Genomic DNA, 18,099 nt, shown 5'->3' with positions numbered 1-18,099 from the left:
TGTTTGTTTGGACAGAAAAGTGATCTGAAGGCATATATACAGCTTGTCTGGAGAAGCCTTTACTTATTTAGATTTATGGATATGGAAACTCCTCTAGTCTGGAGCCTGACCAAACACAGTCTGTGCATGTGAAGCTTAGCTTCCTATCCTTATTACTTTGAAAATGGAGAACATTTTTATGTAATATGCATACGTCACACTTATGCAATCGTACATTAGTTCATCTTAAATAGCTATTTTATATTCCAATATTATGCAAATGGTAAATAAGACATTTAAGAAACTCAACTCTAATATTTATAATATCTATTTTATGATTTGGCCATCAAATTTATTAGAAACTTTACTTTGGAGTATCTTCCTATGAAAATGACCCCAATCTTAAGAACTACTTAATTTGGAAATAAGTTGTTTTTCCGACTTGACTCATGCCTTCATTGTAGATATTGGAAGTGTGTTTTTCTAGAAGTTTGTTTAAGGGATCTGGCCACCAATGCTTCATTTGATTTAACTAGGTCCACAAGCCCAAAATTGAGTTACACTAAGAATCATTTTATTACTAAAACACAGGGCCGTACTAGAACACATTTGGCATTCATTATATGAATCTCTTATGCTTGGCTTCGGGAGCAAGGCTGAACATCCCTGTTAAGGATGTTACAACTGCCATACTCAATGAATGGAAGATCATCATTCACTTTAACTTTAATTTAAGCCGGCAGCAAAAGTGGTGTTGTTCTTCAGAACCAGGAATTGACTCGGGATCAGGTGTTGGAAATGGGTCCTTAGCTTTAACCTTTTATCATGTTGATATTTCAAATGCATTCAGCATTGTTATGAACAAACCCACTTCTATTACAGAAGAGACGTTTCAGACTGTCTGAAGTCCATCATCAACCATTTATTGCATGAAACGGTAATACACTTTAGTTTGGTATGGATCCACTCTTTTAGAGGCCGCACTGCTGAAAGGTCGAAAGCATAGCATACTAAGGTCAGATACAGCATACCAAATGCAGGCAGCACTATACAATCAACAGCAGATGCCTCCGCCAATTGTGTAGGAGGTAACATCGATTACAGAGCTGAACCAAAGTGTGTGTGTGTGTGTGTGTGTGTGTGTGTGTGTGTGTGTGTGTGTGTGTGTGTGTGTGTGTGTGTGTGTGTGTGTGTGTGTGTGTGTGTGTGTGTGTGTGTGTGTTGCGTTAGCTGTCAGCTGATAGGCAGCACATGACTAGAGTGTCCTGCCAGAGCTAGCTGCGCAAATGCTTTACTGATAGACAAATATGGGCATTGTTGCTGGATTAACAGTGTGGCTTCAGGTTCTCCAACATGAGAGTCCTTCATTAAGTTTTATGTTGTTTTTCCTTACACTACAGGCCGTCTGGGGTTAGGCCTTTCTCACAAAATTGTTATGTCTTCAGACTTTCATACAAAACCTTTCACTATATCCACAAGATACACATTCCATACATGCAGACAAAATAGGACCACTTCTATGTACGCCTTTCAAATGATTTGTGTGAATATCAAGGCAGATCACTTCACAGAGGTACATCATTCGGGGTAGGACATCTTTCATAATACTATTAATCAAAAACAAAAAACAAAATTTTATGAGTCTAGACTGAAACAACGATCCCAAGGTGTGCTTTAGTGGATGGCAGCAATAAGCAGCATCTCCAGGTGATTTCAGATGTTTCTTTCCTTTGTCTGCATGTGCTTTCTGATATACACCCTCATTGTCGTCTATGTTGTTCTAACCTGTAGTGGTATATCACTGATCAGGTGGCAATGGTAGATTACCGATTAGATTACTGAGCATTTCCCCGAGATCATTATATATCTTTCTGAAATTGGCAATAAACTCATATGCACGTTTTTCATTCTTGGACGTTTATCATATACATAGTTCACAAAAACGTTAAACCCTGCAAGGTAAGTGCTACTTTTAACAAGCTATGTGGCAGCGTATGGCTTCAATGCAGCAGTTTGAGTGTAATAGGATAAAGATGCACAGCACGGGTCACATGCAAATGCAGGAAACATCCGGTGGAAATCAACACAAAACCTTTTTCTGTAAGAAGATTTACATTTCAGAGTAAAGCCTCTAAAGTTATAAGTGGATGTTTTGGTGAATCGTTGATACAGATCAATGGTACAAAAAATGTCTTCCGTGTTCGTCATAGAACAGCTCAGTCGTAGAACCAACGCATGACATGCAATTAAAAAACGAAACGAAAATCCCATTGGTTCAGACACACATTATGTACAACATAAACAAACACCAAATCAAGACGTGATCCCATTAAATACATTCCACTCCATTTAAATGTCATTCCTATCATCAAGTTTAATTAAAATGAATAGTAATATCAGTTTGACAACATGTTGATCCTCTAAGTGAAGCAACACTAAACAGCTTTTGGTTTTTTCCTGAGCTGGGAGTGTATTTTCCGGGACCAAAACACCTATCGTAAATGGGTCAACGGTGGAGTCGTGAAACCTCACCCGATCTGACCCAGACAAAACAAGGCAAAAGAACCGAACCGTATAAAAGATCAAGGGAGAGAAGGCGGGAGAGTGTGACAGAGAGGAAGAGAAGAGAGCCAGAGTGATCAATGGGGTTGGGAGAAATTGACAGGTCTCGCCGGAATACAGCTCTAACATCAATCCCCACCTCCCGATATCGAGTCCACAACACACCCCCTCAGCCCTGGAGTAAAAGCGACCGACCACATTGCATTTTGGCACAAAACCTTGTCTCGAATCAACAGAACACTCACTGCTACTCACTACAACAAAGCCCTTTTATTGAAGCACCCTCACACACAGCGGCAGCATCATCGTCCACGCAGGCCTCCCCCCCCCTGCGTCGCGCTCAGATGGGGGTGCAGCGGTAGCTGGGCTCGGTGGCCAGGCTGGACCCGTCGGGCCTCACCGACGTGGTCTTTGACGAGTGCTGGGAGCTGAGCAGCGCGTTGCGCCGACAAAGGCGCTCCCGGTAGTTCTGCGCGAAGATGAGCAGCATGAGCGGGTTGATGCAGCTGTGGGAGTAGCTCAGGCAGATGCTGATGTTGTAGGCGTAGATGAAGGCGGTGGTGGGCGTGTTGTTGCTCAGGTTCACCACCTGGATGACGTGGTAGGGCGACCAACACACCAGGAAGAGGGCGATGACCATCAGCACCGTCTTGGTGGCCCGCTTGGCCCACACGGACTGCTTGCGCTTCACCCTCCGGATGGAGCTGAACACGTGGTAGAGCGTCAGGGAGTAGAAGGTGCTGATGATGACCAGGGGGATGATGAAGCCCAGGATGGACTGGTAGAGGGTGTACCAGTACATGTCCTGGGGGCCGTCCAGGTACATCATGCACATCTCCAGGTCCCGCTTGCCCACCACCTTGGCGTACATCATGACGGGCACGGTGAGCAGGAAGCTGCCCAGCCACACCAGCAGGTTGATGATGATGGTCCACTGGATGGTGCGCTTGTCTGAGGTGGGGTGCACGATGGCGATGTACCTGGGGAGGAAGACAGGAGGGAAGGCGTCATGACGAGGGCGGCCTCGAGGGGCACTTTGAAGACACATCGGCCGCGGGGGGAGGGGGAAACAATCGTGGTCTCAAGGGTGAAGAGTGGGGAAAAACTGGTTAGGGGCGGTTTTTATACATGAAGGTGTGAGAACGCAATGAAAACTTTGAGTGTGGTTTGAATGAACATCGGGCTAGCCAAGGTGAAGGGTAAAAGCGAATGCTTATGCAAAAAAACCTCTGCCAGTCATCTCTTGTTCTCTATCGCTCTCTCTCTTTCTCGCTCTAACACTCTGCCTCTGTCTGTTTCTCTCTATATCTATAAAAAAATGAGCAAATAGTGCAACAGTAATGCAGAGTATTAGAAATACAAGATGACTCGTTGAAGAGCCAGAGTTTTATATTTATTTGTTGACATTGAAGGGGGAACAAAACAACTCTTTATTGGTATGTAAGTTGTGGTCCAACCACTTAATTCATAACATTTATGACATGTCGGTCCTGACATGTTTGCTTTGAGCCAGCTCAAAGGGAACACTCAGTCATATTTTGCAGACGTATATCATAGAAAGCAAAATGCCTAGAAACATACCAATAAAGCCGTGCAGTATAAAGTTATCTGGTTTAAATGGCTGCAAGTTATGACAAAGAAACCACTATCTAGCATTGCCAGGCTTCATGCCGTCTGGATTAAAAGGCTTTTTGTGGGTAATCAACCCCTATAACCTGCATTTAAGCCGCCTAATTTGATTGATGTGGAAAACAACTTGGCAAGCGGTCAATTGTCTGTCCACATGTTTGTGTTTGTCAAAGTGTAAAGATCCAATTTGGTCTCCGTGGGCTGTTGCCTTTGCGTTATTCTCATCTGTAATTGGCAGGGAAAAGGAAAAAAAAGGTCCCAAGAGCATGAATCTCTTCTTCTTCCTCAACCTACCGCGTCATACAGAAAACCCCCGGAGAGATAGACATCAGTGGATATAGTGTGACCGTTCTTTGCATTAGGATGTTCAGCCTTCACGATATGCTAATCGGTTATTTAGCGTTCCCCCTTGGGGTTCACCTTAGGAGACAGAAACTAGGGCATTCGATTGGTTCAAGGCTTATCGTGGACCGGATCAGGATAACCTATGGTAGCCCCCTGTGTCTGTGTGTGTGTGTGTGTGTGTGTGTGTGTGTGTGTGTGTGTGTGTGTGTGTGTGTGTGTGTGTGTGTGTGTGTGTGTGTGTGTGTGTGTGTGTGTGTGTGTGTATGTGTGTGTGTGTGTGTGTGTGTGTGTGTGTGTGTCTTTGTCTTTGTGTCTCAGTCTGTGTGTCTGTGTGTGTGATAAACACACAAGTTCCTGCCTAGAGCTAGACACAAACCTAAACACTACTGTACACTTCCCTTTGTGATTTATACACTTGGCCAAATTATGTGATAAAACGAATAACACAATAAGCAGACATGGCTTTACAGTAGATGGCCCTGTCATTAAAATGGTTACACATGGTTACACACCGCGACTTCCTGACATACAGCCACATATCTCCTTTAAATTCACTTGGATTCATTTTGACTACCAACAGAGCATCCACTTGTCCATCCCAGTTACACAAACACACTGAGAGGTTACCAGGGACATGGAGCATCTGTGTCTGATCTCTGGAATCTGCAGCACGAGATCCAGAGTCACCGATAAATACCATCCCAAACATTGGCATTCGGTTTGGAGTGTATCATCAGAGTGGATTGTCATTCTTCTCATGTATGACTAACACCTCTCTTGTTTTTGTATCATTGTGTATGCTTATATTGAGGATGACCACGGCTAGCAAAAACAAAAGAGGATATTTGTCGAACTCATATGTCTGTGCATAGACCTTCTCTTTCTACTATTACTGTTGAATTAATCGATAGAATTGCTGAGGCAATGAAACAAAATAAAAAGCATACATAATGTTTGTCTTATCACTGCTATCACACATGACGTTCCTGTGTATTTAATCACATAATATGTTTAAATGAGCATCACGGTCCGACATCCCATTTTCAAGGTAGCAGTGAAGGTTAACATTAATTAACCAGATTTAAGTTGTATCAGCGTGTGCTCATCTTCCTTTAAAGACACATTTTCCTAAAAAAAATAGTTTTCACAAGTAGTCTATTGTGTATGACATGGCGGTGTTACTCAATGGACGTGCCCCGTGATTTCTTGTGATTCCTTTTTTTTTTCACAGTTAATTGTTGTTTGTTTAGTCTACTATCCCTTGCGTTCTGGTTTGCCGAGATCTGAAAAGGGGTCACGCATCGGCCCAGCATCCTCTGCCAAGGTGTTATTATAATTTGTTTACATATATGCAATTATTAAAAAATACCAATAAGAGTGTTGTTGTCAAACATTCAACCAGGCTTACACTGAACTTCCAATGTTACAGATTAATTCGAAATAACTGTTATTGCGTTGAAGACATTGATTCTACTGAGAAGTCTGGGAAGGAACCTACCTGTCAATACACAAGACTGTCACCACTCCAACTGTGGTGAACTGATTGCTGACATCCACCACCACCACTGCTTTGCACATGAAGTTCCCAAAAACCCACTGTCTGTCCCGTACCAGCTGATGTATATTGAAGGGCATCACAAGCAAGAAAAGCAAATCAGCAATGGCTAAATTCAACACGTAGATGTCTGACACCATTTTCTTTTTACATGTAGCCACGGCAAAGATAACCAGTCCGTTTGCTATGACGCCAACTGTACAGAGGATCCCATAAATGGATGGAAATATGTGCATAAAAGTAGTGATGTCGATATAGCTGTCGGGGGGATTGGTGGCATCCGTACTGGAATTGTTCGTAGACTTGCACGTTTCATTATTATTGCAAAAAATGTCCGTTGCATTCATCTTTGGCTTGTTGTTTTTTCCTCCAAAAGTTGTCTTGCGTAGTTAAAGTCTAAGTAAAAGCGCAGAGGGTGGAAATGTTCACCAAACAAAGTGGTACCTCCAATGCCTAAAAAGAGACGCACGAACAGTGCGGGTGCAGGTTTCCACTCAAACAAAGGCCAGGTAAACTTGTCCTCAACTTCGTTACCACGTTGAAGAATTTCGACCCGGAAAATCTCCAACTGAAATAAGAGCAGGAGGTAACATGCGGCTTATATCAGACGCACGGACCCAGGGACGGCTCTGGGCTCAGAAAGATCCGCGCGTAATGATGCGCTCCTGCTGCTGCTCCGATAACAAGAGCCAGTCCCGGGCAGTGTCGACGGTACAATAGTTTCCTCCTTGGTAGGAATGGGCATGTAGGTCACTTGATTTCCCTTTTCCCACTGAACTTCAATGGCATTCTTACTGCACTACGAGTGGGTCGTAAATGTATGAGAAGAAGCACGTGCGCTGTGGTAATTAATATGTCATTATGCATTTTCAAAGGCTGTGTTTATTTTTCTCTTTTTGCAGGTTGATTGTTTCCGTTTATATGGATTGCTCTTTTAATTGGTCAAATTTGATCAATGCTGCTGTGCTCTAACCTTTATTTCGCGGGGCATAATGGAAAATACCACTCATAATTAACAGATAATCAGGATTATCATATTTTATTGTACGACCAGAGGCCAACTTTAAGAGTGGTATTTCTTTATATTATATATTTTCTAACTTTAAATTTCAAATCGCATCATTTATTGTAGGACCACACGTGGTCTTCTCCTTCTTTCCTTCTTAATTCCCATTACAATAAGCAGCCCTATTCTAAGACCACACGTGTAGTGTGGTATTTGGTTTCGTTTTTGATTACTTTATTTCCAATGAGAACAACCTGGTCTCACAGGAATCCCTGAAATGACCATGGACGCTTAACTCAAAATCCTCAGGTTGCAATCCTTATCAGCCTACCATGGTTTTACCATAAGTGAATCCTGCCTCCGCTGGGCATTAATTAACTGCTTTAGTCACATGTTTCCAACCACCTCCGGGCGTTTCTTCTAAGAAAGTTACGTAAGGAGCTGCAAGTCAATGGCTTTGGTTTTAATGAGCCTCGCGTCCAGCCGTGCAACAATGTCAACTGAAGAGGCTCCCTATGAAAGGCAGTATATCATACTGGCCTCCAGTGGAGTCCTGTATCAAAGGACTATAGTTTGAGAACATGATTGGTCTTATCCCAAAGATCAATGTGGGAGGGAACTGTGAAACCACAGATATATCTTACACACCCACATCACATAGGCTGCCTAAATGTCCAATATTAGGCTATTAATCTGTTTACTACAATCTTTTCAATGGAAATGTCTTCCATGTTGACAGGATATGAACTGTCACATGGTTTCTCATAACGCGTGTTTTATGACGAGGCCACACACACACACACACACACACACACACACACACACACACACACACACACACACACACACACACACACACACACACACACACACACACACACACACACACACACACACTCACATACGCACACGCACGCAGCACGCAAGGATGGCTCACAAAGGCAGCAAACAAAATGCTTACTTTGAGCCACACAACTAAATGATCCAATTCAGAGTGGGAGAGAACAAACAGATCAACAATGGCAAGCTCTATCTGCCTCAGAGTTAATAATATCACATGTCTCTGATCTCATATGAATGTTTCTGTTCATGAAAGATATAAATCGGTGCTGGGGGGCCATGCCAATGTCAATCGCTCTGGGTCCACTCAGTGTACAGTTCCTACCCATCAGGGAGTCCAGACACTCACTGAGATAGTTAATAATCATATTTTAAAAACAGAGCCTGTTATTTTATGGTCGATGGTGTACATGATGTACATGAATATTATTATAATTATTGGTAACGCAATTTTATAAATACAGTTGGCCTGTGTAGCAATGCTACTGGGGTACAAAATGTGAAGTTATGGAAAAAGGGGTAATTATTCAAAATCCCAATTAGAGAATCGTGTTTTTTTTTAACCAAACATCTTTATTAACTTTTTCTCCAAACTACATACATTCAATTTAAAAAAAGCTAGGTGTTTATTTATTTCTCACAATTCAAAAAAATGCAAAAGAGTGTATAACATGAATGTTAGTAGGATGGGCTCCTGGAACGAAACTGTAACGAGACTATAGCGAGACTGTGACGAGACTGTTATGAAACTGTAACGAGAGTGTAACGGGACAGTAATGAGACTGTAACGAGACAGGAATGAAAGTGTAACGAGACAGGAACGAGAGTGTAACAAGAGTGTAACAAGAGTTTAACAAGAGTGTAACGAGACTGTAATGAGACAGGAATGATGGTGTAACGAGACTGTAACAAAACAGGAATGACAGTGTAACGAGACTGTAATGAGACAGGAATGAGAATGAAAAAAAAAAGATTTATTTTCCAGTGCTGCAACAAGCAAACACACAGCTCTTCAACTGTCAACAGAAAAGAAAATAAATATAGAATAACATTGTGTGTAGGCCTAGTGCGTACAATTCATGGTAAAACATTTAAATCACCACATTTAGTGATTCAAGTTTATTCCCCTTACATTTTAATCACACTGGTATTATAAACACTTGTGCACTTAAAAACAGCCGCCATTATCACTATTCATCCATGATCTGTTCCTAAATGAAACGCTACTAAAATCTAAAAGAGCAAAGAGAGACACTCAAGGCGAATCTGTATTACAAACTAAACATTTTGCACCGTTAATACTGTTTAATGAACGCAAAAAAGCACAGCACAACAGGGAAAGAAGCGTCTTCTCTGCGCCGAACTTTCTCTGAACTCCTTTTTTACGTTAACCAGTACAGTTATACCATCAAGGTCACTGGTGGGGGTCGGGGGTTGGAATGGTCCATTAACGGAGATCCCGGGTTTCCTCCATGATCTGTCATGCAAACCAACTCATAATACCATACGTACCCAGCAGATAAAGAAATACCTAAAGTATTTATAACAATCTTGGTTCTATACTTCCGAAATTTGGGGGCGGTTATTGCGATGTGACGGCAGCATGTACTAGCCCTTGCAGTAGCCTACATTGCGGGCTGTACTCATGGTGTGATCCAGATGCCTCGGAAACCAGCCTTTCGAGTTGCACGTCATTTGACGTAATTTCCGGTCTCGGAGCACTTATAGCGTTCCCGTTCTTCTTTGTGATTGCAGCATGAAATTGGCACATTGTTGTTTATTGTTAGTTAAATTAGCCTCTTTAGGAAACAGCTCGAAAACAAACAACACCACATGAAATTGTATTGCACGCACAGCAAGACCGGGAAATGCATAAATTAAAATGACCAACGTGGTACAAATACAAGAAAATAAATCTCTTCACGGGCACAGCCATTTAGTAGAGAGCGTCATCACTGCTCTCCGTCTACTCTCAGAATTCCGAGAGATTAAGACAAAAATGGGGCGTGCCTCCGAGATATGCTGCAAGAAAGCATGGAGTTTTCCCGACTTCCGACTTGGAAGGCTAGCGTCCGAGGATTCAGGAACACACATTTAGCTACATTAGCCTCTTGAGAAAACCAGCTCGAAAACAAACAACACAACTTTACATTGTATTGCACGCATAGCAAGTCTGTGCAATGCATAAAATGGTATACTGGAATAAAGTAGCAATGTAATCAAGTGAGTAAGAGCATTTAAAATCGACATTAAAATGACCAATGTGGTACAAATACAAAGAAAATAAATCTCTTTACGGACGCAGCCATTTTTGTTGAGATTGTCGTCTCTGAACTCGGTTTACTGGTGTGTTCCTCAATCCTCGGACGCCAGACTTCCGAGTCGAAAGTTGAAGATTTCCCAGCTCTCTTGCAGCATTTCTCAGGGGCACGCCGCCTTTTTGTCTTCAACTTTCGGAAATCTGACAGTAAACCAAGAGCAGTGATGACGCTTTCAACAAAATGGGCCCCTGAGCCAATAAGAGTGCCGTTTTAAAGGACAGGGCATCCAAAGGGGCCTGAGACAGAGGCTTGAAGGGTCCCTGGACAACCCGCGCAACACGGTGGAGAGATCCCAGCGTGGTGTAAGCACCCGCGAAACAGGCCTAATCCGTCTAGCCCCACGCAAGAACCTCTTGACCAGTGGTTGGCTGAAGATCGGTCCACCATCACAGCCCGCATGGCCAGCCGAAACAGCTGCTGCATAGACCTTGATAGTGGAGAAAGCCAAACCCTTCTCCAATAAGTGCTGTAGAAACGCAAGCACACTTCCCAACTCGCAATGGGATGGGACAGCGTGGTTCCTGACACACCAATCATAGAAAGCGCACCACTTCGCCGCATAGAGGGAAGAAGTAGAAGGCGCACGAGCATCCTGAATAGTGTTGATAACCGCTTCAGGCACACCTTTGCCCTGCAGGATCAACCTCTCAGGAGCCAGACCAACAGCCGTCCCGCAACATCGGGCGGGTGGTGCACTGTCCCATGGGCCTGTGAAAGCGGTACCGGCCACGGCGCCGTCCGTGAGAGCGCCGCCAGCTCTGGAAACCACAGAGCAGAGCGGTTCTCCGGAGCCAATATAATCAGGGACTATCTCTCCCGTCTGACCCGTTCCAGAAGAGGAAGGATCAGCTGGAGCGGAGGAAACGCATACAAGAGAACCCGCGGCCAAGGTGTGTGCGCCAACGGATCCACCCCCAAACGGGGAAGATCCCACTACCGTGTGTGTTCTTCCTGCACGCGAACAGGTCCACCTGAGCCGTCCTGAACCTCTGCCAGATCAGTCTGACAATGTCGGGATGCAACCGCCGCGAGACATGAGGTCCGCCCCGAAGTTCTGGGCGCCCGCGATATGCAGGGCTCTCAGACTGAGGAGATACTGATGAGCCCAAAGCCAGAGCTCGACCGCCTTTTGGTGGAGAGCAGAGGAGCGCCCTCCCCCCTGTTTGTTTATGTACGCCGCCGCCGACACACTGTCTGTCCTGATCAACGTGGCAACCAAGCACCAGGTGAAAGAAATGCAACAGCATTTTCCTCACAGCGACGAGTTCCAGCACATTTATGTGGACTGTAGGGGGCGTGCGCCACTCGCCTCCCACCGAGTGAGAGAGGCACGTTCCTCCCCAACCCGTCAACGAGGCGTCCGTTAAGACCACTACGTAGGACTTTGCTCGCACGGGGTCCAACTGTTGGCGAGCAACCCAACGCTAGAGTCTGTGCATAAAGAGCAGACCCAGGGGAACCACAGGATAGACGGCTGCCATCAGCCCTAACAGGCACATGGTGGACAGCGCGGTCACGTTTCTGAGAACACGAAAGCGGGGGAGCGCCAACAGGATGGCGTCTCGCCGAGGAGGCGAGAGCATCGCCGTCATGGCGGCTGAGTCTAGGCAAAGCCCCAAGTAGACTATCTGCCGGCCGTTGAGCGGGAAGCTCTTCTCCCAGTTGATGGCAAAACCCAGGAATGAGAGATGGTTTATCACCGTCATGGTGTCCCTTCTCGCAGCTTCCTCTGAGTTGCTCAGAATAAGTAGGTCGTCGAGGTAGAAGAGAACCCTCTTTCCCTGACGCCTGAGCGGTCCCAACGCCGTCTCCACACACTTCGAGAAGCTGCGCGGGGCCAGGGAGTAGCCGAATGGAAGGCACTGGTACTCGTACGCCACCCCCATAAAGGCAAAATGGAGAAACTTCCTGGGCGCCTGCCGAACAGGGACGTGGATGTAAGCATCCTTGAGATCCAGGGATGTGAACCAGTCGCCCTCTCTCACACATCGGACCAGTGCTCTGATAGGGAGCATTCTGAATTTCCTCGCGGCAACAAATCTGTTGAACACGCGAAGATCCAGAATTGGTCTCATCTCCCCTGACTTCTTGGAAACGGAGAAGGGAAAGGAAGTAGCGGGAGTAAAACCCTCGACGTGACTCGTGGGGGGGAACAACAATGATGGCCCCCTTCTCCAAGAGACGTGCCACCTCTGCTGCCAGAGCCGTGCTTGCCGCTGGGTCCCGTAGCCTGGTCTCCACCAGCCCCATAAAGGGTGGGGGACGGCGCTTGAACTGTATGGGATGACCCCATCTCAACGTGTTGTCCAACCACGATGGTAGAACGCACCGCTCTAGCCAACACGCATAGCGGTCGGAGAGAGGGCGAGCTGACAGCTGAGGAACGCTGTCAAGGAATAACCCGTATTCCTCGGCCCCTACCGCTGCCACACAGTGTGTGTACCAAGGGAGGCATCCCATGAAAGGGAGGAGGCTCAGCGAGCGTGGTAGACGTCGCAGAGCTAGTCGCTGTACAAACAGCGAGCCGTCTAGCCGTAGCACTCTTGACCGTGCGTTGTCCGCTGGCTGTAACCACAGCGCGCAGATCTTTTTTAAAAGGTGCTGAACCGGTGGGAACAGGGGGCACTGGGTAACCCGCCGGGAGGAAGACAGGGTGCGAAAACATTCGCCCTGCATGTCATCCGACATGGGGGCGAGTGGCGGGGCTGGCATAGGGATGCCCTTAATGGCCGCCGCCTCACCCTTGATCTTGCCGAAGAGATCGGCCATCCGGCGCCGTCTCTCCCTCGGAACGATAGTGGCTTCGGTGGAAGCCCCGGAGCGGGAGAACTCGGACGCAGATCCAGGAAAGACGTCGTCCAAGGAGGCGACGTCCTCAACCTCGAAGCGCTCGTCGGCGTCCTGGGCGTGCGGAACTTCGGCCCCGAAGATGTCGATGGCCTCAGCGAGATCCACCGACGGGGAGAAAAAGAGGTGCCTGGAGAGGAGCCCCTCTTCAGGCAGCGTCCGGCAGGCGGTGCAGGAGGTGGGGGCAACCAAGGCAGCCGCGGCGTGATCAGCACCGAGGCACCTGAAACACGCCCGGTGTCCGTCACCCGGCGCCAGGGAAGCGGGACAGGAGGCGCACTGAGGCCCTGAAAAATGCCCGCCAGCTCTTACAGGAGCGCTCTCCAGTGGCCCTGAAAGGACCGTTGGTCCGTGGCCTCGCCCACGCCGCCGCCACCGGTCATCTTAAGGTTGGAAGTCATATCTTCGTTTTCCGTTGATCAGGACAAATTACTGAAAGAAAAGGGAGGATGGGCGGCGGTTTGCGCCGCTTTATATACACGGTGTTGTGGGAAATGTGGGCGGTGCCCATGTTGATTGGTGTATAGTTGAAAGGTTTCAGTGCGCGCGAGCATGCGCACGGGAGAAGCCCATAAGGCGAAGCCTAGATGGCGTAGCCTACATGAAATAGAACAACGGCTAGCAAATTTCATGACACTATCACAAAGACGAACAGGAACGCAATAAATGCTCCGAGACCGGAAATGACGTTGAAAGTGCAACTCGGAAGGCTGGCGTCTAAGGATTCAGGATGGTGGTTCATGGTCCTGGTGATAATGAGACGGCTCGCCAGTGATGACGCTCACACTTACGCGTGTTCCCGACCGTTCATGTGCACTGCGTTGGGAATCTAAAAGTTCTTCATAGCAGGTTTTTTTTATCCGATGAAAAAAATGTCTGAGCTAAACAGAACTTCTCTCTAGGTCGTCCTCAGACGAGCCCTCCATCGTTGCTTCCAGTCATCCCGATTCTCCAAACTTAGTATGGATCTTAGTAGGATCCGTTTCAAGTTCGAACACATTCATTTCCTTGTAGCCTATCTCCTACTATCCTTTTGCTTTTATCTATGAGAAGCATTGTCACTGTATGGAAGGCTAAACGCGATGTGAACGCGCCAATAGTCTCAGAACTCAACCAAAAGGGGGCCTGCCTCCGTGAAATGCCGCAAGAAAGCTGGGAGATTTCCCCACTTCCAACTCGGAAGGCTGGCGTCCAAGGCATCTGGATAACATCATCATTATCATAATGAGCATAATAATGATACAAAGTTTCTTATATAGCACCTTCCAAGAGAAGATGTAATTTGGTGCTTCACAAAAAGTAATTAAAACTCAGAGCAATAGACACACAATAACAAAAAGGAAACAAAACAATTGAAATAAGAGCAAGTCCAAACATAAGGGACTTCAGCTGCTTTCTGAAAATCGGAGATGTCAGGATTGTCTTGCTCAGAGACAGGTGAAAAGGAGAATTAGAGTAATCAACATGGGAAGAAAAAGAAACATGAATATTTAGATCGTGAAAATGAAATATAGCCCATGAGATAAACCAGTGATCTTTTAATGCATCTCAAAACATAGGCTACTTTCGCTGTTTATTGGACATTATTTTGGAATGAAAGTTGATCACAATCACAAAGGATTTGCGTCATCACAGACAGTCAGACATTCCAGCAACGGATTATGAGAAGATAGCATTCTTGAGGATATCAATTACCATAAGTAATTCAATCTACAACCATAATATAGGTTCACACAATAAGATGGATATCAATGACAATGTTATGCAATGTCATGCAGCACTTCAACATGACTTTGTTATCTATTTCTTCAATCTTCAGTTATTTATTTAAATAATGTCCTTCTGTGGCATGAAAAGACACCGAGATCGGCAGATGTCCTCGATTTCTCAATAGGCCTCGTCAAACACATTTATTTTGGTTTACGGAATAATCTGAATCAAAACAGCTGTTCTATCGGCTTGGTGAAAAATGTACATCATCAATCTTTAATTTTTCCAGAAACAATCCAAGATCGAAACCGCCGTTGAGCCTCTTTGGGTTGTTGTACTGTGATGATACAGATCTTGTGCCAGTCATTTGATTTCACAGTATCCTTAGTTCCAGGAAACCAAAGCAGACAGCAGAAGGAGCCCTTCATCAAACTTCATAGCACCAAGCCTCCAGCCCACCCAGTTTTCTAAATTAAACTAAAATTCATGAGCTGTCAAAAGAGGGGCTTCTCAATGCATTCTAAGGAGCAGCATGACGTGAAATAATTTTTGAGGGACATTATTATTGTAAACCCTCCAGAAAAATATATGAACGTACAAAGAATATTATAGAGTATTGGATTTGTGTCACCCTCTATTCCATTGAAACATTACCTTGGCTCTCTCTGATCTCCTCTTTCCAAATCAAATAGCAGTTTTAATATTGTCGTTGTGATTTCTCCCTTTGCAAAGCACTATGAAGTGCTTTGTGTTTCAATGGTGCTATACAAATACACTGGCCTTGCCTTGCCTTGTGTTGTCTTTTTTGGTGGTTAATTGTGCAATATTTATCTGGACATGTATGTAACTCATAGATGACATTGTAAGAATGAACCAAAAACACAAAAGCAATGTTTTGCATTAGCCATGCAATGGCAAAACAAGTTCACTGAATAAAATATAACAATTCTTATTTCTGGGAATATGGAAGTCAACTGGACTTGCCTTAAAGCATCAGTAGGCCTAATGAAATTGATTGTGTAGATAAGAAAGAAATTGTCTGGAGGCATAATATTTGCGTTAAAATTAGGCAGCTGACTTCTATGCAATTCATGAAATATTTAAATGATCCAATTCTTAACGTTACCATGATGACACTTGAATGCCAGGTTACTATGTTACTTTAGAAACTTTTTGTATATATAATAGCATATAATATAATATTTGTATATATAATATCACGGCCAAAAGCTCTGTGCGCCTCCGGGTGGCCGTAGCGCGGGGAGCTCTCATAGGGATTGGGTCACGGTACCCGGGCCGAGACGGGAGACATCGCGGCCGGAAGTCGCGGGAGCGCCCACGCCGCGGTCACGGTGAATGAATGTTCAATCCAACCATTTCTTCCTCAACTCTTCTTTCTTGGCCAATCTCTCTCTCTCTCTCTCTCTCTCTCTCTCTCTCTCTCTCTCTCTCTCTCTCTCTCTCTCTCTCTCTCTCTCTCTCTCTCTCTCTCTCTCTCTCTCTCTCTCTCTCTCTCTCTCTCTCTCTCTCTCTCTCTCTCTCTCTCTCTCTCTCTCTCTCTCTCTCTCTCTCTCTCTCTCTCTCTCTCTCTCTCTCTCTCTCTCTCTCTCTCTCTCTCTCTCTCTCTCTCTCTCTCTCTCTCTCTCTTCCTCCCCCTGTGTCGCTCTGGAAGTTTAATGGGTTTATTACAGGAATGGACAGTGCTGTTAGCCAATCAGAGGTGAGACATTTGCATGTCATGAATATTCATGAATATTTTTAAGTTTTTTTTCAACAAAACCGACTCAGAGGGCATTCATTGCTATTAGTGACCACTGCAAAAAAAAATATTGGGGGAGGGGGGCGCCATGAGGATCAGGGTAAGGTACGTTTGCTCAAAAAAGGTTGAGAACCACTGGGCTAAATGTAAGCAATGTGGTGCGTGTTCAAGGATTTATTTTAAAAAAAACAAACTCATCGGAGGTCAGAGAGGCCGGCCGTGCAATCGCTCCACCACCCAGTAGGAGAATCCGTCTTCGGAGGCATGCGTCAACAAACCATAATCCCCCCAAAAAACGAACGTCGACAGCATCTTATTTCCTCCCGGCGGCTGCCACCGTGCCTCTCCGTGGGATTCCTCAGCGAGATATCACAGCTCTCAGTGGCCGATGACGGTTCACACCGAGTGTACAGCACTTGACTGCACCATCGCTATTTGACCGCCTGCTGGCATCCTATCTCTCCCCCCCCCCCCCCCCCCCCCCCCCCCCCCCCCAACCACTTATGAACACCCTTCACCCCCTGGGCTCCTTAATACTAACCTCATAAAAATGACTTTGAAAAAAGGTTAGCATTCAGGAAAAGGCCACAGAGTCATTGGCACTGTTTCATCTTTTAGAGCAGACGTGTCTTTCTTGTTTTCTGGTTTTGAATACGTGTCCTTGTTATATTACGTTGGTGCGTCATGATTATAGGGGAAGTAATCGACATGAGTGGCGAGCTACCGTGACCCAATGGAAAAGATGATCTGCATCTCACATGCAAAGCAATCATCTGCTTTGGATTTGAAGAACAGCAACTGAGTCTGTCTCGCAATTTACCTCAACGTATGACTTAGAGACTCTGTCTCTGTGTACACACACACACACACACACACACACACACACACACACACACACACACACACACACACACACACACACACACACACACACACACACACACACACATAGAGATATAGTTTAGTAGTATTATGGTCTGGTGGGTCTGAGGGCATCAATAACACACCATCTCCGATCTATCTCCAATATGCAACATATGGGTGTCCTTTATTTCTCCATACACAAACGTCACTTAGCGTCAATGTTTGTGTTGTTGTTGATCCCCATCCCCTATTTTCCATGGTTATTATGGTCTCCCTGTTGAACCACAAGCTAAGCCACGGATGATTGGACCCCAGCCCTGGGTCCCTCCAAGACAATTCTTTTTCTGTTTTTTACAAGTTGAGCCAGAATTGGACAGAGCAATAAAGTCCTGTTCCTTTTGAAATACATTCCATGAATCTTTTTACAACAAAATGGAGGGCAGATTCATGTATGCTTTCACGAACACGCTTGTATGATATCAGAGACAACCTTTATGGCTGCAGACTTATAACGGGAGTGTTACACGGTTCAAGCCTTGATAATGAGTGCGGATGTCTTGTTGGCACTGACCCAACATCTGAAGATGCATTTGTTTCCCCCTACTGGTGAAATGCCATTACTACAGATCCTACTCACCTCGCGCATTTCATCCGGCTTTACTGCTCTGATGACTGCAGCATA

General features: G+C 45.4%; 1 protein-coding gene across 1 annotated transcript; it reads right to left on the bottom strand.

Moving 5' to 3' along the window:
* Positions 1-683: 683 nt before the first annotated feature.
* mchr2b (melanin concentrating hormone receptor 2b) lies at positions 684-6,834 on the bottom strand. Its single transcript, XM_030369319.1, has 2 exons — positions 6,014-6,834; positions 684-3,521 (listed from the first exon to the last, which is right to left on the bottom strand). The coding sequence occupies exons 1-2, from the start codon at positions 6,415-6,417 to the stop codon at positions 2,882-2,884; spliced, it is 1,044 nt and encodes a 347-aa protein (XP_030225179.1). The 5' UTR covers positions 6,418-6,834; the 3' UTR covers positions 684-2,881.
* Positions 6,835-18,099: the final 11,265 nt, after the last annotated feature.

This window comes from Gadus morhua, chromosome 10, assembly GCF_902167405.1.
Source record: "Gadus morhua chromosome 10, gadMor3.0, whole genome shotgun sequence".
In the NCBI taxonomy this organism is placed as follows: Eukaryota; Metazoa; Chordata; class Actinopteri; order Gadiformes; family Gadidae; genus Gadus; species Gadus morhua.
Note: the sequence above shows the minus strand (reverse complement) of the source record. Positions and strands in the feature narration are given on the sequence as shown.

Bases quoted from the DNA above. Each gene is read 5' to 3' on its own strand.
- mchr2b (XM_030369319.1), bottom strand. From the start codon at position 6,417: ATGAATGCAACGGACATTTTTTGCAATAATAATGAAACGTGCAAGTCT. The intron at 3,522-6,013 runs GTAGGTTCCTTC...CTTCCTCCCCAG, and splicing joins ACAGTCTTGTGTATTGACAG to GTACATCGCCATCGTGCACC.